This window comes from Pleurodeles waltl, chromosome 8, assembly GCF_031143425.1.
Source record: "Pleurodeles waltl isolate 20211129_DDA chromosome 8, aPleWal1.hap1.20221129, whole genome shotgun sequence".
Lineage (NCBI taxonomy): Eukaryota > Metazoa > Chordata > Amphibia > Caudata > Salamandridae > Pleurodeles > Pleurodeles waltl.
This window is the reverse complement of record NC_090447.1, coordinates 1,332,158,293-1,332,180,530: the sequence shown is the minus strand read 5'-3', so window position 1 is coordinate 1,332,180,530 and position 22,238 is coordinate 1,332,158,293. Positions and strand designations below refer to the sequence as shown.

Here is a 22,238-nt window from a genome sequence, read left to right as displayed (position 1 = left end):
CTCTCGAACTCTGGCTTTCTCATCCTCAGCCTTAGGTTTTGGAAGTGCCAACTCCAAGCTCAAGGTCTCTGCTAGGCTCCTCTCACCCAAAAGGTTCCTTCTGGGAATTGGTGACATGGGTGCCCTATAAATTCGAGGTGGTGTACCCACCGGTGGTATTATGCAAACTAAAGGTGGTGACTATCTTATTGAAACTTTGGAAAATGCATTAGGGGGCATACGCGGCGTGTGTCTGGGATATATGAGTGCTAAGGGGATCCTAGAGCCTGAACCCACAGCAGTCCCTTTCTTGTTCCTAAAATGGTTCCCTCCCCAGTGTCAACTACAGCCTCCTCCCTTCCACCCAGTATCTCAAAGTGGTCCATAATGAAATTAGCAAGGAACTCTCTGTCCCTACTCCTGGGAACCTTCCACCCTCAGTCCCTACATAAATCCTTCATCTGTTCCATGGACATGGTGCTGACGTCAATTTTTAACCCTGTGTGCTCCACTGCCTTTTGCGCGTAGACAGAAAAAAAAACTTTACTTATTGCAACCTTGCCACGAGCTGGAAATGGCCAATGCCACCTCTATATCTTTTGACTCCTAAAACATTAGGCAGTCCACTGCTAGGTGCCAACTGTCAGAACCACGTTCAGGGGGCACGCAGAAATTACCGGGCCCAACCAAGGTTCTTGAGGCCTTTTACCCATGATGTCCCGGGGCCCATCCTATTATGGATCCCGCTCAATTGGGTGAAGCACCCCTTTCAACACCCAACTCTCAGTTAGGTACCATAGCATGAGCAGTTAAGGCTCCCTTGGAGGGAAGTGTAGATACAGATCAATGAATACGACTCAGATCAAAGTGCAAGCAGTGCATATAATATATCAATGTCCAGTCAAATGCTTATTTTGCATTAAAGAGTATTTTAATTCACAAGAAAAGGTAAATGACATTCAAAAAGCAATAACACAGTTCCCCTTGAGGTAGACAACATTAGAGTATCCCCCTCTTGGACTCAGTAAGGTGTAGTCACTTAAAGTCAAGTAGGGTTGCATAACCCAAAGGCAGTATATCCCCCGGAGCCAGGTAGGCCCAGTTTGCAATTACCTGCTCCAGCAGTACGAAACCAGGCAGCAGTACAGTGCAGCCCAGGCCTGGATCGGCAAAGTTAGGCTTCATGCGTTCACATGTGCAGCTCCTGACAGGCTCCAGCTCTCTCTAATGAGCTCTACTTACCAGTGTCCTGACAATCAGAGTTGGTCCAGCTCCAGCCACAAGCAGCTAGTCCTTTTTCTTTCTTGCTCGGGGAAGGGGGCAGTTTCCTTATTGTGGCGGGGCCCTGATGGTATCTTCTATATCCTCGATACAAAACCTCCTTCGTCTTGGTTGCAGCAGCAGTTTTTGGGTCACGTGCAACGACCTGTACCTCTGGCCCCAGCATTCCGAGAAGCCCCTCCTGGCATGTGGGGTTGCTCCGATGTACCTCACTGTTGGGTCATGCTGGTCTCAGACTGCCTCTCCCCCAGCCCCTCCTGGCATACAGGGTTGTGGCAACTTCCCACACAGGGACACAGGTCCAATCGATGGGGTGCTGTTCCTTGGCACACAGGGTCACCAAAGTTTTACCATGCTGCACAGGGGGACAGCTTGATCAATTGTCATTGAGGCTTGGTGGCCCCTCCTGGCATCAGGGTCACCAAACTTCTACTATGCTACACACCTACGATAGCCTGATAGATGCAGCACTGTTCTCGTTGTCCAACAGAAACTCCTGGCATACAGAGTTGCAAACCTCCAACTTGGCACACACGCAATGGCCCAATCAATGCAGCGCTGCTCTTCACACCTCGCTCAGGAGCCCCATACATCTGGGCTCCTCTCTGTATGTTGTTTCCTCCAACGCGCTCCTCTCCCTCACTAGCACACCAATCTTGGAGAGCAGGCAGGTATTGGTGCTCCAGACTCCAGGGGGGTGATCTTGGTTTCCCTGGCTGATGTCCCCTCACCCAGCAGGGAGACTAACAGGCTGTGCCCCTAGTTCTGGTCATAGGCAGAAGGCATGTACAACTTCCCCTCCCCATACAAACCAGCTGGCTGCTTGGAAGATAAAGTATGGTGTCTCAGACTCCCCTATTGTTCTTCTTCAGACACAAAATGTGATTTAGTGCCCGACCTCTGAAGTTTTATATTGGGGTTCCAATTCTTTGAAATGAACATCTCTCTCCTTTATTCTTCATTCTGATAAATGTCTGTCACAGCAGGCAGGACTCCAAAGCTGTTTAACCCACAACAAGATTCATGGGGGTGACCAGTGTTCACACCTGGATGTCAGTCACAGTGATATGTGCATCAAAGGTTAATCCTGGGCACTCAGTCGTACCTTTTATAATGTTCCTATTAGAACTATCTCCCTCTTCCTGAGATGTGTCCAGGCCTCTTCCTTGTGATCTGTCACTGAATCAAAGAGACCTTTGAAATGCACAAAATAGCCTGGCCCCTCCTCATACAGTGCTTGTCCCACCCAGCTTACAGAAATGCATACAATTCTGTCTGGGGGGAATTTCTCTACTCATGTTTTCACCAGGCAGGCCTGTGTTTTTCAAAACAAAACCCAGGATCTTCCATGTAATGTACCAGTGCAAGCCCTTCTGCACTCAGTGTATATTCAGAGTACATTCACTGACCAGTACTGCTGTGCTTATGCATTACGCTACCACCAGCATATCCAAATGTAACACATGCACTGGGTATGTGCACATTGTTCAGGCCAACAGTCCCTCTGTACTGTACCAGAGTGTGTCACTTTAAACACATATTGCCAGTGCATACTTCACTGTAGATGTTATGTTAAAAAGTTGCTTATACCGTGTGTGACTCACCCTGAGGAGTATCTCAGCGTGTTGACTCAAATAGCTGAAGCAAAGGAAAGGTAGTTCATACTATTAGTATAAACCGTTTTAAGAAGTTTCCTGAAAGTAAAGTGATCAGTGCATTGACGACAATAAATTGGGAGAACATTCCAAAACAGAGTGGCCACTTATGAGAAAGATCGGCCACCCATCCTGATCCTATTTCTCCTAGGAATTTCAAGCAACATTTTGTTGCAAGATCACAGATTTCTAGAGGGCTGTTGGGAAGAAGCCTTGAGGATAGATAGAATGGTCCCTTTCTAATTAACGCCTCATGAGCAATTCAGAAGATTTTAAAAGTAATCCTATTGTGAACTGATTACCAGTGAAGAGAACGCAGAAGATGAGACGCTGATGTTCTTGCAGGTGTGTTACAAATAAGGAGTGCTGCTGTATTCTGTACCGCCTGCAGCTTGGTCAGTAAGGACTCCTTTATGGAAGCATACAAGGTGTTACCATAATCCAGACGGCTGATGATTAAAGCCTGAACCAGAGTTTTCCTAGAGGAAAAGGAAGAAGAGGAAAGAAACAAAAACCCATGTTTTTCTGTACGTGGACGGCCATGGTAAGGGATTGACCCAAGTGGACACCAAGATTCTTAATCACAGGGGTGGTAGGCGTCCCACGTTCTGAAGGTCACCAACTTGGGCTCCAATGAGAGGCTGCCTTCCCAAGTAACAATATCTCAGTTTTACTTGCGTGGAGCTGGAGACGGTTTACAGTCATCCAGTCAGCTATAGCCCTGAGGCCCGAACCGAAAATTTCTTTCACTTTAGAAGGTTCGCTATCAAAAGACAGAAACAGTTTGGTGTCATCAGCATATGAGTATATTTCTAAGTCAAACTGTCTGACTAACTTTTCCAAAGGTGATATATAAATATTAAATAAAGTGAGGCTGAGACACGAGGTCTGAGGGACTCCTTTATCCAAGTGAACAGTATGAGATTTAATAGAGCCTAAAGTGACCGTTTGTGTTCTATTAGAAAGGAAGTCCTTTAGCCGCTGTAGTGCTGGCCCAATTATGACACACTCCAACAGCCTTGATATCAGGAGGGGGTGTGCCACGGTATCAAAAGCCACGGATAGATCTAATAATACTAGCATGACAGGGCTACTGGTGTCTAGTGCACCTCTGATATTGTCTGTTACCGCTAATAAGGTAGTTTCAGTACTGTGAAAAGGTCGGAAACAGGACTGCAAAGGATCCAGGAGCTGATTGAATTCTAAATACTCCATAAGCTGTTTATTTATTAGCCTTCCAATTGCTTGCCCAATAATGGAAGTAGCGAGATTGGGCAATAGTTGTTTAAATCATCAGGAGGCATATTAGCTTTCTTCTGGATAGGAATCACTTGTGCTGCTTTTCAGGCTGCTGGTATTTTTCCATTTATGAGAGAGAAATTAGAAAGAGAAGCCAATGCAGGGGCCAAAATATTAGCTAACGTGGGTGTTATTTTAGGCATACGTCTAGAGGCAATCCCGATCTGGCTGAGAAGAGAGCTCCCTGAATTTGTTCAAGGGAAAAAATGGAGAAAACTGCTCCAAACAGGAGGAGCTCATTCACGTGTCCTTATTTAGCTCCAAAGGCTTAGTTGCATGTTCCATGTGGTTGGCAAAGTTTGAATAGATCTTATTTATTTTATCCTTAAAGTGGGAAGCGAGAGAGTCACGTAAGACTTGGGATGGCTGGATCCTTTAAGCACAAGATAGCGGGTTGGTAAAGGAATTAAGAACTTTACATAGTGCTTTAGCTGAATTGCCGGCAGAATCAATTTTGTTCACTAAACATAGCTTCCTAGCATTTTTTAAATTAAGATAATATTTCATCAACTCTGAGTGATAAGGTTCCTTGCTCTCAGGTTCCTTAAATCGGCACCAGCGCCGTTCCAGCTTTTTACAAGGTGCTCTTTCCTCTCGTAAAGAAGAGGTAAACAAGGGAGTATCACGTTTGAGAATGCTCTAAAGGAGCTAACTTATCAAAGGGCGATATTAGCACACCCTGGTACATAACTAAACCTGATTCAACATCAGTTATATTTCCAAAATCCGGTGATTGATAGACGTCCACAAAGGATGAAGGAGAGACTCTAGACCATGGGTACTCACAAACTTTTTCTCGGGGGCCAAAATTGCAGTATGGTTTGCGGCTGAGGGCCGCACTGAAGTGACAGCGGGGGGAGGGGCTTCGCGGGGGCGGGGCTTAGAGGGGGAACAACCACCCCACCCCCTTTTTCAAAACATCTGCACACTACCCCAGTAACACACACAGCCCCATCTGAACACTGCGCCATCTGCTCCCACCCCTACCCCAGTAACACACACAGTGCCATCTGCTCCCACCCCTACCCCAGTAACACACACAGCGCCATCTGCACACTGCGCCATCTGCTCCCCCCCTACCCCAGTAACACACACAGCGCCATCTGCACACTGCGCCATCTGCTCCCACCCCTACCCCAGTAACACACAGCGCCATCTGCACACTGCGCCATCTGCTCCCACCCCTACCCCAGTAACACACACAGCGCCATCTGCACACAGCGCCATCTGCTCCCACCCCTACCCCAGTAACACACACAGCGCCATCTGCACACTGCGCCATCTGCTCCCACCCCTACCCCAGTAACACACACAGCGTCATCTGCACACTGCGCCATCTGCTCTCACCCCTACCCCAGTAACACACACTGCGCCATCTGCACACAGCGCCATCTGCTCTCACCCCTACCCCAGTAACACACACAGCGCCATCTGCACACTGCGCCATCTGCTCCCACCCCTACCCCAGTAACACACACAGCGCCATCTGCTCCCACCCCTACCCCAGTAACACACACAGCGCCATCTGCACACACACAGCGCAATCTGCTCTCACGCCTACCCCAGTAACACACACTACATTAAAAACAAATAAATAAATAACCAAAGAGCCTTACCTGACTCAAAGCACTGTAAAGATGCCACAAATGTGGAACAGCAGGCAGGCAGGCGGGCAGCAGACGTGGAGCCGGTGACAGGAAGCAGAAGACAAAGCCCCGTAAAAGTTAGCTGCAAGCGCTGACTTTTATGGGGCTTTGGCTTCCAGGATCGTCAGGGTAACGCCATAAACAATGGCCGCCGTACGTAAACATAGAGGAGGGGCGCAGGAGCATGCGCAAGGAAGCCACTGTTGCGCATGCTCCCGCGGCCCTCTTCTATGTTTACATACTGCTGCCATTATGATATGGCGTTTGGTGTGCGTCTCGCGGGCCGCCAAGCTAGGTCCGTGGGGCCGCTGGCGGCCCGCGGGCCGTACTTTGAGTACCGTTGCTCTAGACCATTGCCTTTGAAGTCTAGTTTTAGTGTATTTAGCACTACTGCGCTTATGGCATAAAGAACATTTTAAAAAGGTAGCAGCATGATCCAACCACATTAACTGATATGGGGTGTCATAGGTTAAAAAGGTGGAGTTGGAGAAAAGCATGTCCAACATATGACTCGCATTATGAGTGGGGCCCGAAACTTTCTCTGCCAGGCCAAGTGAGGCAATGTCAGATATAAGATGCACTACGTCAGAATCATGAAGATTTTCGCCATGATAGTTAAAGTCCTCTAGAAGAACACATTGTTGAGAAGCTAAGACATAAGGAGCAATTAGTTCAATTGGTTTCAGACTAAATAGTTTTTTGGGGCCAGGTGGAAGATAGATTAAAGCCCCACAGCCACAGTCCTTGGCTGAACATTCAAAACATATTTCTATTCAATCAGCCAAGAAAGAATCAATAAAAGATAGCTTATTGGAATTCTTAAATATAATGCCACCCCACATTCTGTCTTCTCTATCTACTCTAATCATACAGAACTTATCAGGGATGCAGTGGCTGGTGTTGCATCAGGCTTAAGCCAGGTTTCTGTTAAAAAGCCAATATCAGGAGAAGATGAATGCAATAGGTCCCACAATTCAGATGAATGTTTCGGCAAGATCTAACATTTAGTAAAAAGCATTTATTTGGGCTGCCTCAGAGCTGTTAGAGGCAGAATTTGCTATTTTTGGCAGATTTGGTGCCGAAACAAGAGATAAGGTAAGCAGCACCGTACTTTGAGATGGAATAGAACGACAAGCATTTTGTTCAGTTGTCCTTAATGTTAATTTACCAATATCGGCTAAACTCTGCCATCTGCAGCATAGGCAAGTAATTGGGCCCTCTAAATAGATTGGGAAGATAGTTACACAAGGCTTTACCAATGTATAGCGTTTCAATGCTAATATATAATTTGCAGAATAAGAAATTAAAAGGACCGACCTATTTCCTTAGCCAGAAGTTGCAGGGGTTCTGGCTCCATGTGACGTCCTGGCGCAGACAGGTGCACATGGGTTTGCTTTAGCGTGCCATCGGCACATCCATGCCAGCATCCCTTTCTGAACTGTACCCAGAAAGAGCAGATAGTCTGCCAACCTCACCCAAAACAGAAAGTGAGTGAAAAACACTGCGGATCTCACCACAACAATCAGAAAAATCCACGGTGGACTGGCGAGCAAGCGGTGATAGGTAAGTGTTAAAATGTTATAAAACAACATTAAAAGCACAAGGTTAAAACATCAATATAACCAATCAGATAGAGTATTAGGAGCACTAAATTAATGCAGCAGTGTAATGTTAGGCAGAAACTTCACTTACTAAATGCAGCAACTAGGAGCTACTAGGAGATGTACTGTATCCCCTGGGAACACAAATGTACTCTGCACGTTTTCAACACGTGCGTCCACATCAACCTGAAGAGCTAAACACACAGCAACAGAACTTTTAAGAAGATAAGTGAGTTTGTAGGCCTCCTTCCAGTGACACAGGATAAAATAGCCTGTTCACTACTAAGGATCACTACACGGTATGCTGGCACCACCGAGTTTGTGCTGTTTAACTCCTGGTGAAGGTAGTAGCCTTTCCCCCACAATGAGGGTAGCACTTTGGGTGCCCCCTCCCGATCATACAAGACCGCAATCCATGAGACAGACCTATGTCATTGCGCACAAGTATGATCCGTGTTTGACTATGACTAAAAATTCACATTAGGGATTGAGACAACAATACAGTTGGGTACTCAGGGCAGGGGTGCACATCGCTCACCACGCAGAGGACTTTTCAGTCCCAACTGGGATTATGACAGTAATAACAATTAATGGTTACATGCATAAATGAACAACAACTAACACAGGTAGAAATGAACATCATGGATCCCAGGCAGAAAATACTTTCAAGGGCCCTGGGTAGAAATGAGCATCTATGGCCCTAAGCAGAATGGAACTTGATATTATAGGAAAGAACAGGATAGCTTTAACAACAAGTGCTCATTCAATCTATACCCAAGAGGAGAATCAGAGCAGTGCTGAGCCTCTAAGCTCTGAAGCAGCCCAGAAGAAATTTAATATTGAATGCAGGACAAACAACTAAATAAATTGCCTCAGACCATGCAAACAGAACGACACAAAGTTTAAGTCAACAGTTTAACCATCACACAACATCTGCTCAAGCAGAACATGAAAGACAAAAAAGGGCCACTGGCAAAGTACTAGAAAACATAGTTATGACATCAGAATTAGAAAGCAAACAATAGCAGGATGTAATAAAGAAGCTAAGGCATTTCCCTATAGCAGGGAATAAAGTGACTAAAGAAATTGATAAAAATATGAATAATGCCTGTAAAGACTGAAATAACTGCAGATGCCAGATAGCAAAGCTGGTACAGGAAAAGATGCAAGGAAAAGTGATAACTGTCTAGAGTAACTTTTAAAAAAAAATGGATTCAATATTAGATATATTTATGGATCTAAATATATGAAAAGCAATCATTTATGGGCATAAGGCTAATGAGGCTGACTGATTCTACAATGTCTGGAAAATCTACCGATTTAAGGTTAGCATTAATGTGCTAATGCGGTTTAATTTTTTTAAATTTTTATTTTACCTGGAAACATATTTCCAAGTGTTGACCTCTTCCCGTATTCCCCGGTAACATTTATGAACCTTTCACACCCAACCTATCAAACTTACTCCAGCTTTCCTACTGAGTTTGTGTTAAGGCTCTGGATTATTCACCAAACCTGCCAATTTTCTACAGTCAGAAGTCTGAAAATCCAGGTTATATGGACAAAGAACTGCTATTTGTGCTGATCTATGGAATATCTTGATCAACTATGTAGTACGTACATGCCTAAACAGAATTGTGAAAATGCACTAACCTGAAAGAATTGTACCTAGCACCGGCTATCCAACCTGTTGGCTACTTGGCGAAAGATATGTGCAGTAATCAATCTCAGGAATTCCTAAGGGCTATTCTAGTCCAAGCTGGAGCAGTGATATGTTTTGGAACCAACAAGACACATGTCTAATAAGGTCTACTTTTTGCTTTCAAATCAGACCAACTCAAAAGCATCATGCATGATTCAGTAAAAATATTGGATTGTTCTTCCTTAGGAAATTTCAGTTAGTACTGTAACTGCAAAGGTTATCTGCGTGGCCCCAAAAGCTAGAAACCAAAAGTGTGTTTTAGCTCAAAAAAGCATCACCAGGGCAAGACTGCATTTTTTTAAATTGCACTTTTCTTCTAGAATCCACATCACCCATACTTTAAGTAGGAGTAAGGGCATGGTGTTTGTAATCAGGTTCAGGGCTCACCTGCCCTGCACCGGTCTGTAGGTGTCTTCAATAAAACACGTCTCACAAGTACTTTATCTAGGGAAGCTGGGATGTAGGGTGACAACACCAAACGTTACAATCTTCATTGTTCTTTATACTTGTAGTTTGTATCTTCTCATTAATTCTCGCTGTCTTCTTTCTTCTCTTTAGGTTACACGCTTCATCTTCCTCTTCCCGTCCCCGGAGATTTTCAGGATAGAAGAAGAGATGTGGAGTCAGGTAAGGTTCGGGCACACACAAGAGCAAAGGAGAAAAGTGCCCATGTAGGAGGAAAGGGAGGTGTACAACTCACCCTCAATTTCCTGCTTATACCACTCCATTCTCCTCAATGCCCCAGACCCTCTCCTAAAGCTCGGAGAGAGATGGACGACTGATCTGGTGGAACTCAAAAATTAAGACTAGCAAGATGCGAAGATGGCTTCGTGAATGCTCTCCATGCCCTCTAATCTCTAGCTCATGCAATTCTCATATTTTCACTGTAAATAGTATAGCCCAAATAGGCTCTGGAAGATGCAGCACGCAAGCTCACCCACCTGCACACGATGTGGTGACCACGCAGGGTCATACTATCAAGCTGTTTGGTCCTGCTCCATTATGAAAGCCTAACGAGCCTCAGTCCATCCACAGATCACTCATATGCTCCACGTGGCAGTGGAGTTAGACCCCAAGGTGGTGCTTATGGGGATAATGGATGGTTGAATGGATGCTTCACAACACAGATTGTTTGCAGGTATTGGTTATCATGTGGCTAAACTGAACATTGCTCAGCAATGGATATCACCAAACTCAGCACCTTTATCTGCCTTGCAGAAAAGGATGAACTTCTACTGTAATGCTGAAAAGGAGATTTATAAGTGGAGAGGCTGTGCTAAAATGTATAAATACTTTTGGGGGGCATAGACTTCGTAGTTCGGGTACATTGTTCGTTCCTCAATGCCATCAAGCTCATTGGGACTGAGGGGACGACATTTACAGACTGCTTAGGTGAAGGGGATCCATGGCTCAAGGCCCCTACAGTTTTCATGTCTGCTACCTGAATGCATGTAACCTTGTACAGCTGGTACATTACTATGCTATAAAATCAATGCAAAGAAATATAAAAACATATTGTGTTCATTTATCTTATGGACTCAATCACAAAAACAGCAAGACAAGAGACCATAATTCTTGAAAAAAGAAAATATACAATAGAGAACATGCAATTCGGTTATACACATTTTTATGGTCATCTTGTTGCAAGGCATCACTTTTGGCAATGGGCAAATTAATGGTCGAAATGGATAGACATTTTGCTTTGTTTTTAATTTACTGTTCACTGTCGATTTTCCATTTAGTTTGCCTCCAACGTTTTTTTTTCGATAGATTCAAATTTGGGAATTGTTATTTTAAAAAGGTGTGCTTTCAAAGCCCCATCAAGTATTCAGCGTTTTGCCTCCAGCGCTACGAGGTACATCAATTTAACACAATGATCATCATTAATAGCAAAAGGCCCAGAGCCAAAAGATTTGTATTTGAATTAATTCAGACATGTTCAACAATGTAAGTTTTTATGTGAACACACCTGGATTTCTTCCCATATGTCCTCGTCCAACAAGGTAGCTGAATGGTAGTGTTGAAGAGGCGCAATTAGACAATGTCCATCGGTTAGAGAAAGATAATTAGGCAGGCACATATACACCTAAAGAAGAAAAGAGTAGATGCGTGAATCAATATTGTGAAACAAACCTTTACTTTATAAGAGAGAAAATACTATTCAGTGGTTTCAGTCCATAAGAACCTTTTGGTTACTGATTTGTGGATCAAAAAACTATACTGCAGTCTAGAAATGTCTGAAGCAAAGAGATACATGCTATGCCCTGCCTGACTACTTCCTTCAAAAGTGATTCTAAGTTCTACCAAAGACCCAATCTGAGCCTGGGTTGGACAATGGACATTCATAATGGAGGGATGTCTAGAAGTAAAAATAACCCAGAAGGACCAGGATTACCCAGTAACTTACTCCTACTTACTATCTATGTCCTTTGTTACTTTGTTAGGTCAGCTAACAAAGCAGAGAACAAAATGAGGAAGTCTCAAATGTTAAGATAGTGTTACATGTATGCATGTGGAATTCCTATTGCGCAAACCAAGTCACAAGGCAGTGGAGAATATACAGAGAATATACAGTCAATAACTGAAGTGGAGTTAGCTGGGTTCTGCTAGCAGAAGTGTACTGTCCATGCACAGTGATGCAGTGATCTCTAAAGAGGTGAATCTTCAACCCTTTACTAAACTGGAACAGCATTAGGGTGCCATGATGGATACGGAGATGTTGTTCCAGATTCTGGATACATAGATGGAAAGGGCCTGCTGCCTTTTTAGGTCGAGCCTAAACAGGGTGCATGCGCGGTCTCTCAACATGCTGTAATCTACTTCTGTGGGCTCTCACCACGCCCAACACACACACATCTCTTTAATTCGTTCCTTGGCCTGCCTTTCAAAATTCCTTGATTTGTTAGGTAAATGCTTTAGGTTTGTCCCGCCTTGGGGCTGTTATGTTAACGCTTTAGAGACTGACCCTATTACATGGATTATTGCCCAATACCCTAGTGTCGGCGCACTGGTTTTTTTCTTTTGCCTCTCAGCTTTGCGCTAGTGGCGGTATGTTGTTTCTTCCTCTGTCATCTCGCTGTTTCTTTGCATGTCTGCACCCGACAAAGGCTGCAAACTGGAGGGGGAATCTTTTTTATTTATTTAGATAGCGCAAAATCGACTGAAAGATTGGAGCGCTTTACATGAGCACCACTTAAATTTGCAGCCCCATTCCTAAATTCATCCCTAGTTTAGAAGTTGAAAAATATACAATCTGGCACCTTTTAAATAGAAAAAACACAAGGGAAACCCTCAACGCTGCTCTCTCCCAACACAGCGGGAGAGCTGATACTACAATTTTCACTGCACTTGGGAAACTCGCCCCATAATGCGTGGCAGGGCATTTCTTTTACAACACATTTTTGCCAATAACTTAGCCTGTGGTTGTCCTAGGACAATGGAACCACTGCCAAAAGTTGAGCACAACGTGCTCTTTCTGGCCAGCTCATCGTCTGGGACCCCACACTAGGTTAGGGGACCCCAAAATCATAACCTCTCCCACCATTCAATGTCTTTTTAAGCTCTCTGGGGCTTTTGCTTTACATCTAGGAGTAGTTTGTGTTTTAAGGGCCTTGTTTGCAAATATATTCTAGCAGGCCTGCTAGGCTTGAAAATGTGTAATGCACTATGCCCTCTAGTGGCTGAATATATGGTTACACTGCAATACTCTCTGCTCTTATCTTTTCATTTGGTTATGCCCTGTAGGAGCTGATTATATGGTTACATGTTTCTTCTAACTGCTATTTTTATTGTGGTGCCCTCTAGGGGATGTTCTGACCATTACAGTCTAATGTCAAGCGTATGAAGGAATGCACATACACTGTTTATTTCTGATAACGGTTTAATGTGCTGCATGGCTAAATACGTATAAGGTCCCAAAGGCGAGACGTATTGGCTATGTCAATGCTTGTTTACACTTCTTAGTCTACAGTCTGATTGTGTACTGGCTGTGGGTGTGCCTAAAACTACCGGAGAAGGTGAGCTTGTCTGCAAGATAAGCGGGGTGCTGGTAGTTGTGTATGTAAATATGCATGAATTCATAGATCAAATCCGTGGGCACACAGTGACAGAGCGCTTTACAACATGGTACTCCGAGACATATCACAAATGGGAGCATTGAAGTTTACATTGACAGTAGGCATATTTAAATAGCAGTCCAGGCAACAGAAACATTTAAGATTGCCCACTGGTTGGACTGATATATGCAGATTCTGCGAGGTCTTTGACTTGAAGTCAAAACTGCGTACGAAGGAGCCATTTCAACAACACTACACGAGACTGGAAACCCAACCAGACTTTGCTCGCGGTACAGTTGCAGAACTGGCTCTGCTGCAGTCTGCATGGCGTGGTTTTGACTACAAGACAAAGACCTCAAATAACTCACATGATATCTTTCCCTTGTCTTAAGACTCACTTCACATTTCAGCGAAGTTCTCCATTGTTACTTCAAGTGCAGTGGATTTGTGCCTTGTAACGTTCTACATTGTTTCCACATGGCGCATTATGTATGACGCTGCAGAGAAACGTACAACTGCGCGCTGTGGCACGTGCAACACAACACTTTGAGCATTTAATACGCTTGACCAAGTGCCACGATTGGAATGTTTTGAAAGAGTGGCACTACTGCTGGAGTTGTTTCGTTATGGTTGTAGTCCTGAACTTGCAGTGTTGTCGATCACGTGCTGTAGTGCTTTTACGTGGTAGTAGCAATGAGGTAATGGTGTGGTTGAATGCTTTTGCTGCAGTGCTTCAGTGTATTTAATGTAGCAGCAGTGTTAGAAGTGCATCGATGTGTGGAAATCTTGTAGCAGTTGAATGGTGATTGCTGCATACAGAGGTACTTGGTGTAGGTGTGTTTAGCATACGAATGGCTTCTTTACATTTTTTAATGTTGCAGCAAATGCTGGGGAACATAGAAGCATATAGCACAGACAACGAATGTGACTTTGGTGACCGGCTTAAATAATAGCATTTTTGCCCGAATAGTTCCGCCACAAAGTGTGTTTTTTCTCTCATGTGATGAGCAGTTGCGCTGATTTTGTCAATACTGAGTGGAGCTGGTGCAGTTCCACCTGTGACATTGAGTGGTATATGCCAGTCAGGCCTCTCACTCAACCTCAAGGCAGCGCTGCACAAACAGCCCGCCTGCTGACCCCTGAACACCCGTGGACGCTTTGGGTTTTATCTGAAGATTACATTTTGAAATACTCGCGGCTGCAGGATCTTTTATTTCATGGTTGCGGTCCTATAATAGTAAACAGAGCTCCAGTCCTCATCAGAAGCACGCTAGCCGGTGTGCCATGCCACATACTGATAGTGCCGGTAGCGCCGCGTTTCATCAGCACAGCAATTTCATGCTAACCTGATTCACTCGCAGGCTTTAAGCTGTGAAATAATCAAACCCTTTTCTGTTGAAAAGAAGTTCCACTTGCTTCCGCATGTATAGTTAGACCGCAGATCCCCTTTCGTTTACTGCAGAGCAATGACAAAGCAATCAGAACCAAATTAGGTTTCCAATAGGTTTTGAAAACAGCACTGAAATAGAAAACTATGGCACTATTTCCTCAATTTTAAGAACAGCAAGGAACCAGAAAGAAAAATGTAGGCTGCCGAATGGCACGACGCCCCTGGACTTTTTCTTTTTTGCTTATAAAGAACAGCTTGAAAGTTTATTCAATGTTCTGCCGAATAAAATATATGTTAACTTTTCCACGATAGTATACTACTGTAGTGCATAATGTGCTCTCGCTGGCTGCTCGCTATACGGCAGACCGTCAGACCCACACTTACCACATTACAGTATTCGGAAGAGTCTGGTGTTTTGAAGACTACTGGCTTTGTTCTGATAAAGGGAGCCCTGAGCTGGAGACCGGCTATAACTCCACAGGCGGACCAGAGGAGTACGTTACTAATCTTTGGCACCAATATTTCTGGTGGATATTCTATCCGCAGGCCGATTCCTCATTTCATGAGGCTCCCACGGAACCGGAAGGGCTCCAGAGAAGTTGAATGACTTCTCCTGCATTAAGTGGCATCAGGGCTCCAACCCAACCCCAGTACCTCCCCAGACATGGCACCACAGTGAGTGTGGCACACAACTCGGTGCGCATGTCAGTTCCTGTTCTTCTTTCAGTGCCCACTGAGAAAGAATTCTGGAAAAACAGAAGAACCAATCCAGTCTCAACAAAGCAGACAGGGACTTCATAAAAACACATTATTATATATAGAAAAAAGGATAAAGCCTCCTTGCTACTAGCTTATATGCATATGTTTTAAACTGTACAGTTGTGCAGCAATCTATGAGGCCACCGTATATCGAACAAAGATCTGGCAATTGAGAGATTGGCAAAAGAAAAAAGAACAAGCATCGGTAATTTACTTGAAAGGTGTAGTTGACATTTTGGCTATGCCAGTGTTCTGACCATTAGGAAAAAAGAAAAAAATAGTTGCCAATGCTGAACACTGATAGCAAACTCCGCCCATCCACACAAAAAGATGAAAATGACTGCCTCTCCTACCTGATGATGCTAACTGTAGCCGCCATGCAAAAAATAATCAAACAATATGGAGGGGAGGGGGCTTTTAGGTGTGGGAAACAAATGGCAGAGTTGGGAGGGGGAAGCAACTACACATACCACAACAGTGAAAACGAAGGGACAGAATAGCAATGAAAAAGCCGGGTAGAGGGTAGCGACACGACAAGGAGAGTGGGAGTAAGCAGGGCAAGGGATATGAGGTCGGGGAAGCTGTACACAGCAAGAGAACATGGAATGCTGAAAGCGAAAGAGTTCCCTGAATAGAAGCTTTTGAAAGACACGACATTCAATCAACACACTGAATCAACAGAAGTAGAAGGGCAACTTCCCTTACATCCCCCTAGAATGCAGACAGCAGTAAAACGTGCAGGAAGAAAGAAGACACCTGCAGCACAGCGTCAAAAACATCAGAAAGAAGGTAGAGTGGTGAAACAGCGATCGCACTTGTACCCCCCAAAAAACAAAAACACAAAGATAGAACCGCCACAAGGCAAATGAACATGCATTATTTGAAACTAGGGTCAAAACAAGTCTTCCAAGGCTTCTAACTACAATTAAAAAAACACACTGCTGAACAAGCGTAAAGATACCCCACAAGTGAGATCAAAAGATTATATAGATGTTATTTAGTAATTAAGAGGGTGCAGGTCTAAAATTGGATTGTGACCTCCTCCTTTTTTTGGAACCAGAAATTAGCGGGAATTGAAACCACCCCTTTGTGTTTGACACGAGCACCCTCTCGGTGGCCCCTTAGTCAATAGACCCTGCGTTATTCCTGGCAGAGTAAAGCAAGATGGTCCTCAGTCAGCCGTTCTCGAGATGCTGATAAAGGCTGCAGATGGAAGTTGGGGGGAGAGAGATTTCAACGAATGGTAGGGCATTCCCCTTCCACACTATCTGGAGCAACCAACAGTCTGATGTAACGCTGGACCACTGGGACAGGTGATGTTGGATCCTGCCTACCGCAGAGTGCATGTGCAGAGTGGACAGCAGACTAAAGAATCTTGTAGGCTGCAGCAGCTGGAAGGCAGGGTACAGGGCAGCTCACTGGGTATGGTTTCCGCAGCATCTTTGGGAACCAAGCCCTTTTCCCCCAAAAGAACTGGGCCGGCTGCTGTACCAGGTGGGGCTGGTACTGTGGACACCTAAAACTGCCCCTTTGCGGCCGTGGTCGGAATGAAAGGACTGTTGATGCAGCTGGGTCGAGTGGGAGAGGCCCAAAGATCAAGTGGTGACCCTGCTCTCGCAAAAGCACTGAAGCGCTGTGTCCACCTTCTCAACGAACAAGTGGGACCCACCTTAAAGGGCATGTCAATCAGGGATGACTAAACATCCCCTTCAAAATCCAGCGGACCATAACCAAGTGTGGTGGAGAAGCGCCACCACAGAAGCCATGACCCTACCAAGGGAATCTGTGGTTTCCAGTTTCCAGCATATGGCGCACTTAGCGGCATCCCTACCATCTAGCAAGGCCTGATTGAGGCTGGCACGGCTTCAAGCAGCATGGGAATCAGCTGGGTGACAAAATACCACATTGCATGGGAGTAGAACCTCAAGGGGCATGCTGTGTTCGCCAACTGCAATGCAAGACTGGTGGAAGAAAAGGTGCACTTCCCAAAGGTATCCAGCCTCTTGGATTCCCCCAATCGGGTGGTGTGGGTGGGAATGCGCTTGGGTTGATTTTGGGCCTGAAGCTCCTCATACTAATCTTCCTTTTCAGCAGGGTCTTCCTCCAAGGGACCATCCATCTCCTCCTCATAGGGGGACTCTAATGGTGTAACGTCCAGGGGTTGGTATGACCAGGATGGCACCGGGATTAGCATTGAGCGGCCCTGAATGCAGTGCTGTGTCCACATAAGGAATGACAATATGCTTGTCGACAAGCGGCACCAACTGCACCGTACCAGGTGTTGGATGGGACAGAGCCGGGGTAGGTGGTGATAGCCAAGGCGGCATCATCCTAGATCCAGGGATGGATCCTAAAGGCCCGGCTGCCATCAGAGGCAAACCAGCCGGCAGTAACCCAGCCAGGGTCCCTCTCAGCTCTGTGGGACATGGAGGCACGCAAAGAAAGACGAGGCCCCAAAGATGACATGCATGGCATCATAAACCTACCATAACTGGGCATGCTCCTCCCTGGGGGACTGGGAGTCTGGGTTGCATGGGGCAGGTCCTGACACCAGTTACACAGGACGAGTGAGGGAGCAGGGCCTTGAAGCACGAGACTGAATGAGTGAAGCCAAAGAATGCTTCCACTTCTTCTTGTGCTTCTTAGGCTTACCCGACTTTGAAAAGGAGGTCTTGAACCGCGAAGACAACTATATACGGAAACAACTCTTGGACCGGCGTTTGACAGCATCTTCAGGAGTAAGATCGGGAATGACGCAGAGCCTTCTTCTGCCATGCCGCCAGATTCACTGCCCGCTCAAGACTTGCCTTTGGGGGCATCGACCTACACTCGCCACAGTCCTTGGCGACGTGCACCGACCCCAGGTACCAGATGCAAAGCAGGTGTGGATCTGATTCTGACATTTGATGGTGACATTCCCCACAAGGCTTAAAACCAGAGTGTTTCACATGGGAAATTTCCCCTGCACACTGGAAGTAAGCTAAAAAAAGAAAAAATAGAACCTTTGACATAAAGTTGAAAAATGTGGACCAAAAAGTGGCCGAGGTAACTCTCCAGAACTACACTATTGGCGTGGAAAGAAAGTAACTGATGTCAGAGAACAGGGTAGTGTATGAAGGCACCATGGTGTCTCTTTTGATGTGGATGGATTAGACGTAGAGCAGATCGGCGCCACCTATTGGCACGCAGAGGTACTGCTCAAGACATTACGGATATAGTCTGACGCCTTGGAAATATTCTAAGGTGAGGAAGCTGCAGATAGAAGTCTCTATCAGACAGCAATATCATTAGCAGAGAGGGTCCAATGAGCAATGGTGTAATGGAGAGTATAGAGAGTTGATTGTAATGCACCCACTCTGAGACTGGAGAAGCACTGGCCCAGAAACTGGAAATACATGCGAACTGTGGTAGGTATATGTGTACTATAGATCCCCACTATACCTACTAACTCAGACCAATGACAGACACCAAGTTGTCTCTGGGATATTCCAGTAAGAAAATGGTGACAGCTTGACACTGGAACAGAATGCAACTAGGGATAGGGCACAGGTATACAAAATGTCGGAAGAGTCCCAATGGGGGTGTGTGGAGGGTCGGCCTTAAATGGTCTTGATAGGGGGGAGAATTGGAGGGGGTACAGTGGGAGGTGTACCAGGTAGTGGCCTGATGGTGTATCCATTATATCACTGGGAACAAACATAAACATGCTGAAAACAGTATTGTGTTTTTAGTGAAAGAAAATCTAATCGGCCACTCTAACACGCTATCAGTAAAGGGTTCTGTGGGGGGAGGGCGTCATACTGGATACTAATACTCTTTTTAGGGAGACCTGCCCATCAACATAACGTTGGCAATTGTGTATTTACCTCGACTAAACATAACTGCAAAGACTGACTTGCTAATTATGTTCTGTGCTGCCAATTTTTAGAATAATTGTGAGAAAAAATGCTTGTCAATCTTGTTGAGGAGGGAGCGGGCCTTCCAGGTGACTGGTTTTCTTTTCACACGGTGGAGATGCCATAAAAAAATTAATGACTACTGAGATAGGTAGTCATTTATATTGAGAACGGAATACATGCAAACGGTGATATGGCGCTATCTACACTAGGAATAAAAAAAAACCCGCTCTATCACATTTAGACATACAAACATGCACTTAACGTAGCAGAACCAAAAATACACGTAGAAAGGGAGAATTTTGTTGATGAAATAGTGAATGGGGGGTAGAGCTGCCCAAAATGTCACCTTTCTCACAACTAGTTCCAAATAATAAAGCAAGTGAGCTCACATTGTCCATAGTTTGGGCAATCTAATGTGTTGCAAAGCCTTGATTAGTATTGCAGTAGTGGACCATCTCTTCTGGAAACATACTTCAAGGAATGGAAAACGTTTCTGCAAGGCAATTTGCCAATCTTAACTTCTTAACCGCGCAAGGATTCACAAAATCAGAGAGTGTTGTTTAAGAAGCTCATCACTTGATCATCAATCAACTTTACTTAGTGGTGAGACAAAGATGGTCCCATCAGCAGCCGTTGGTATGAACATCTGCTCGACACAGTTGGTTTGGACAGACACAACTGAAGGAAAGTTTGCTGCAGGTAAAGCAAAAGAGAGCCATATAACCACAAGCAAAAATACATCTAGACCTCAGACAATTTAACCGGACTAGTAGGTTCGACTAATCATCATTTTAGGATCCCACTTACCTGAATCCTTTCAGCAAATTTATGATGACAAGTATTAGAAGTTAGGAATACCGAATGCATAGAACTACGCAGATAGTTTATTTCTAAAGAGGGAAAAGACCTGCAGAACAACTGTAGAGTTCGGAGACCATTTCCAAATAAATATTAATTGTACAAGTAAGGGCTTGTACAAGTACTAATCTTTACAAATCTGGATATGTGACCTACAACTTGCAGGTGGATTTCTGAGGCTCACTGTGGTAAAGTACTAAATGCAAGGCGCATGAAGAAGGTTGCCACTTACGAAAGCCACACTTATCATACACACCTCTGATGACAAAATTGCAAAACCTGGATAGACATGACAGTAATGGCTTAAAAGTCTTTATACACAAGGCGAAACACTGACAGATGCACAGTAATTTTAACTTCAGTCCTTCTCATGCCTGGGAGCCGGACCAATATTGCTGGCTCTCAAGTTTTAAAGAGATACAGACACAGGCCTGCGTTCCAAAAATGTAATTTTGTTGCATATTGGTTAGACAGGCTATGAGGTGCTTAACCTTCAGGAATGTGTTGTGCATGAGCATGCACTGTCCCTGTCCCTGTTCCATGCTGGTGGAATTGAAGAGACATGTCAACTGTGGCCTTCACAAGTTTCCTGGACACATCGTTTTCAGTTCTGGGTTACTAATTCAGGATCTGTGCCCTGTGCGCTTCCTCTTGCCCCATACATGCTCTGGCCCGCCAAAAGATAATAAGAAGACTAAAGATCCGAGCAGGCCCACTGGTATACAGGTAAGCTGGGAGCTTTAAAGGTGCTCACAAACATAAGTAACACACGAAGCTACAAGGCAGCTTAGAAAAATACAGTCAGTGATTTTAGACTATTACTTACCTAATGGATGTGCAATGAACAATGTTTGGGGTCTATTTAGTGCGCACTCTGTTCTTGGTTTTAATATCTGCGAGTTTTTTATTATGATAATAGCTGAACATATGGTTTAAAAAAACAACAACCTCTAATTCATCACAGAGCATCAACGTTTGTGTGCATGCTGACTTTGGGGCTTCAGGGGGGCGAAGGGTGAGGGGTTCCCGACATCAGCCGCAGATAGATTCAAAAGGTTCTTTGGTAGGCTTGCCTGACTTCGAAAACCCTTACCCTTAAGGGCACAACTCCTATGGCATGGTGTGTGTGTGTGAGGCACCTGCTAGTTTTCCTTTTCACAAAAAAGGGTGCCTGGCAGTGGACAGGTTTTTTTTTGGCTCCCCTGGAACACTAACAGAAATTACTGAAAAATAAATTTATTTCGCATAATATAGATGCTCTTCATAGTATGGATGATTTAAGTAATTTGTTAAACATGATCTTTCACATTGGACCATTTCAGCTCACCTGCTTTCTGCCTCTAAACAATTCATCAAGGCCGCTAGCAGAATAACTACACAATTAATCTCATTAATTGAGACCGCTCAATTAAACATAATTTAGACTGTTAGTTTATTCTTGGTGTTTGGGGAAGAAATATTTTTTTGCCACTTAGTTGCTTATTTGGAAAATACGAGAAAATGTGTACAGTTGTCGAGGCTGCAAGTTGCAGTCGCTCAAAGATGCACCTAAGATCAATTAAGCCCCCCAAAGAAAATTCGGAACTTCCCTCCTAATGCGCCCTTTGTATTTTTGACGATTTCCAGCTTTGACGATTTCCATCTCACGCTGAGAGCCACTTTCTTTTTGGCCATTACCAACTGCATTGTAATTAGGGCTCCCGGTTTTATGGTATTTATTTTTTCGGCATTTCCGTCTGTATTTATCCATATTTATTTTTTTCTACTTTTTTCTGTATTTATCCATTTTTACTTTGTATTTACTGCATAAATGAAGCTGCAATAGGTATTTTTCCACATTTACTTAAAAGATAAATGTAAACTCGCACTTGAATGTCTAAAAGGCTTCAGCCTAATACAGTGCAATAGCATTATCTAAAAACACTTGCATCATAGAATAGTATAAACAACTGCAGATCTGCACTTAATTATGGTTAATTAGGAAATCTATTGTCCTTTTTCATCTCCCTACCTTTCAACCTATACTCATACTGACCTGGCATTCATGACTGACAGTAGAGAAATTAATCCAAAGAAGGTCTATTTTCTGTATTTAAAAACAAATACAGGCAGGAAAA

General features: G+C 44.4%; 1 protein-coding gene across 1 annotated transcript in view; it reads right to left on the bottom strand.

Moving 5' to 3' along the window:
- CWF19L2 (CWF19 like cell cycle control factor 2) overlaps positions 1-22,238 on the bottom strand; it is an 860,723-nt gene that overhangs the window by 147,052 nt on the left and 691,433 nt on the right. Inside the window, exon 14 of the mRNA XM_069202341.1 lies at positions 11,130-11,246. Within this exon, the coding sequence (XP_069058442.1) occupies positions 11,130-11,246 (117 nt within the window). The remainder of the gene's footprint in view (positions 1-11,129; positions 11,247-22,238) is intronic.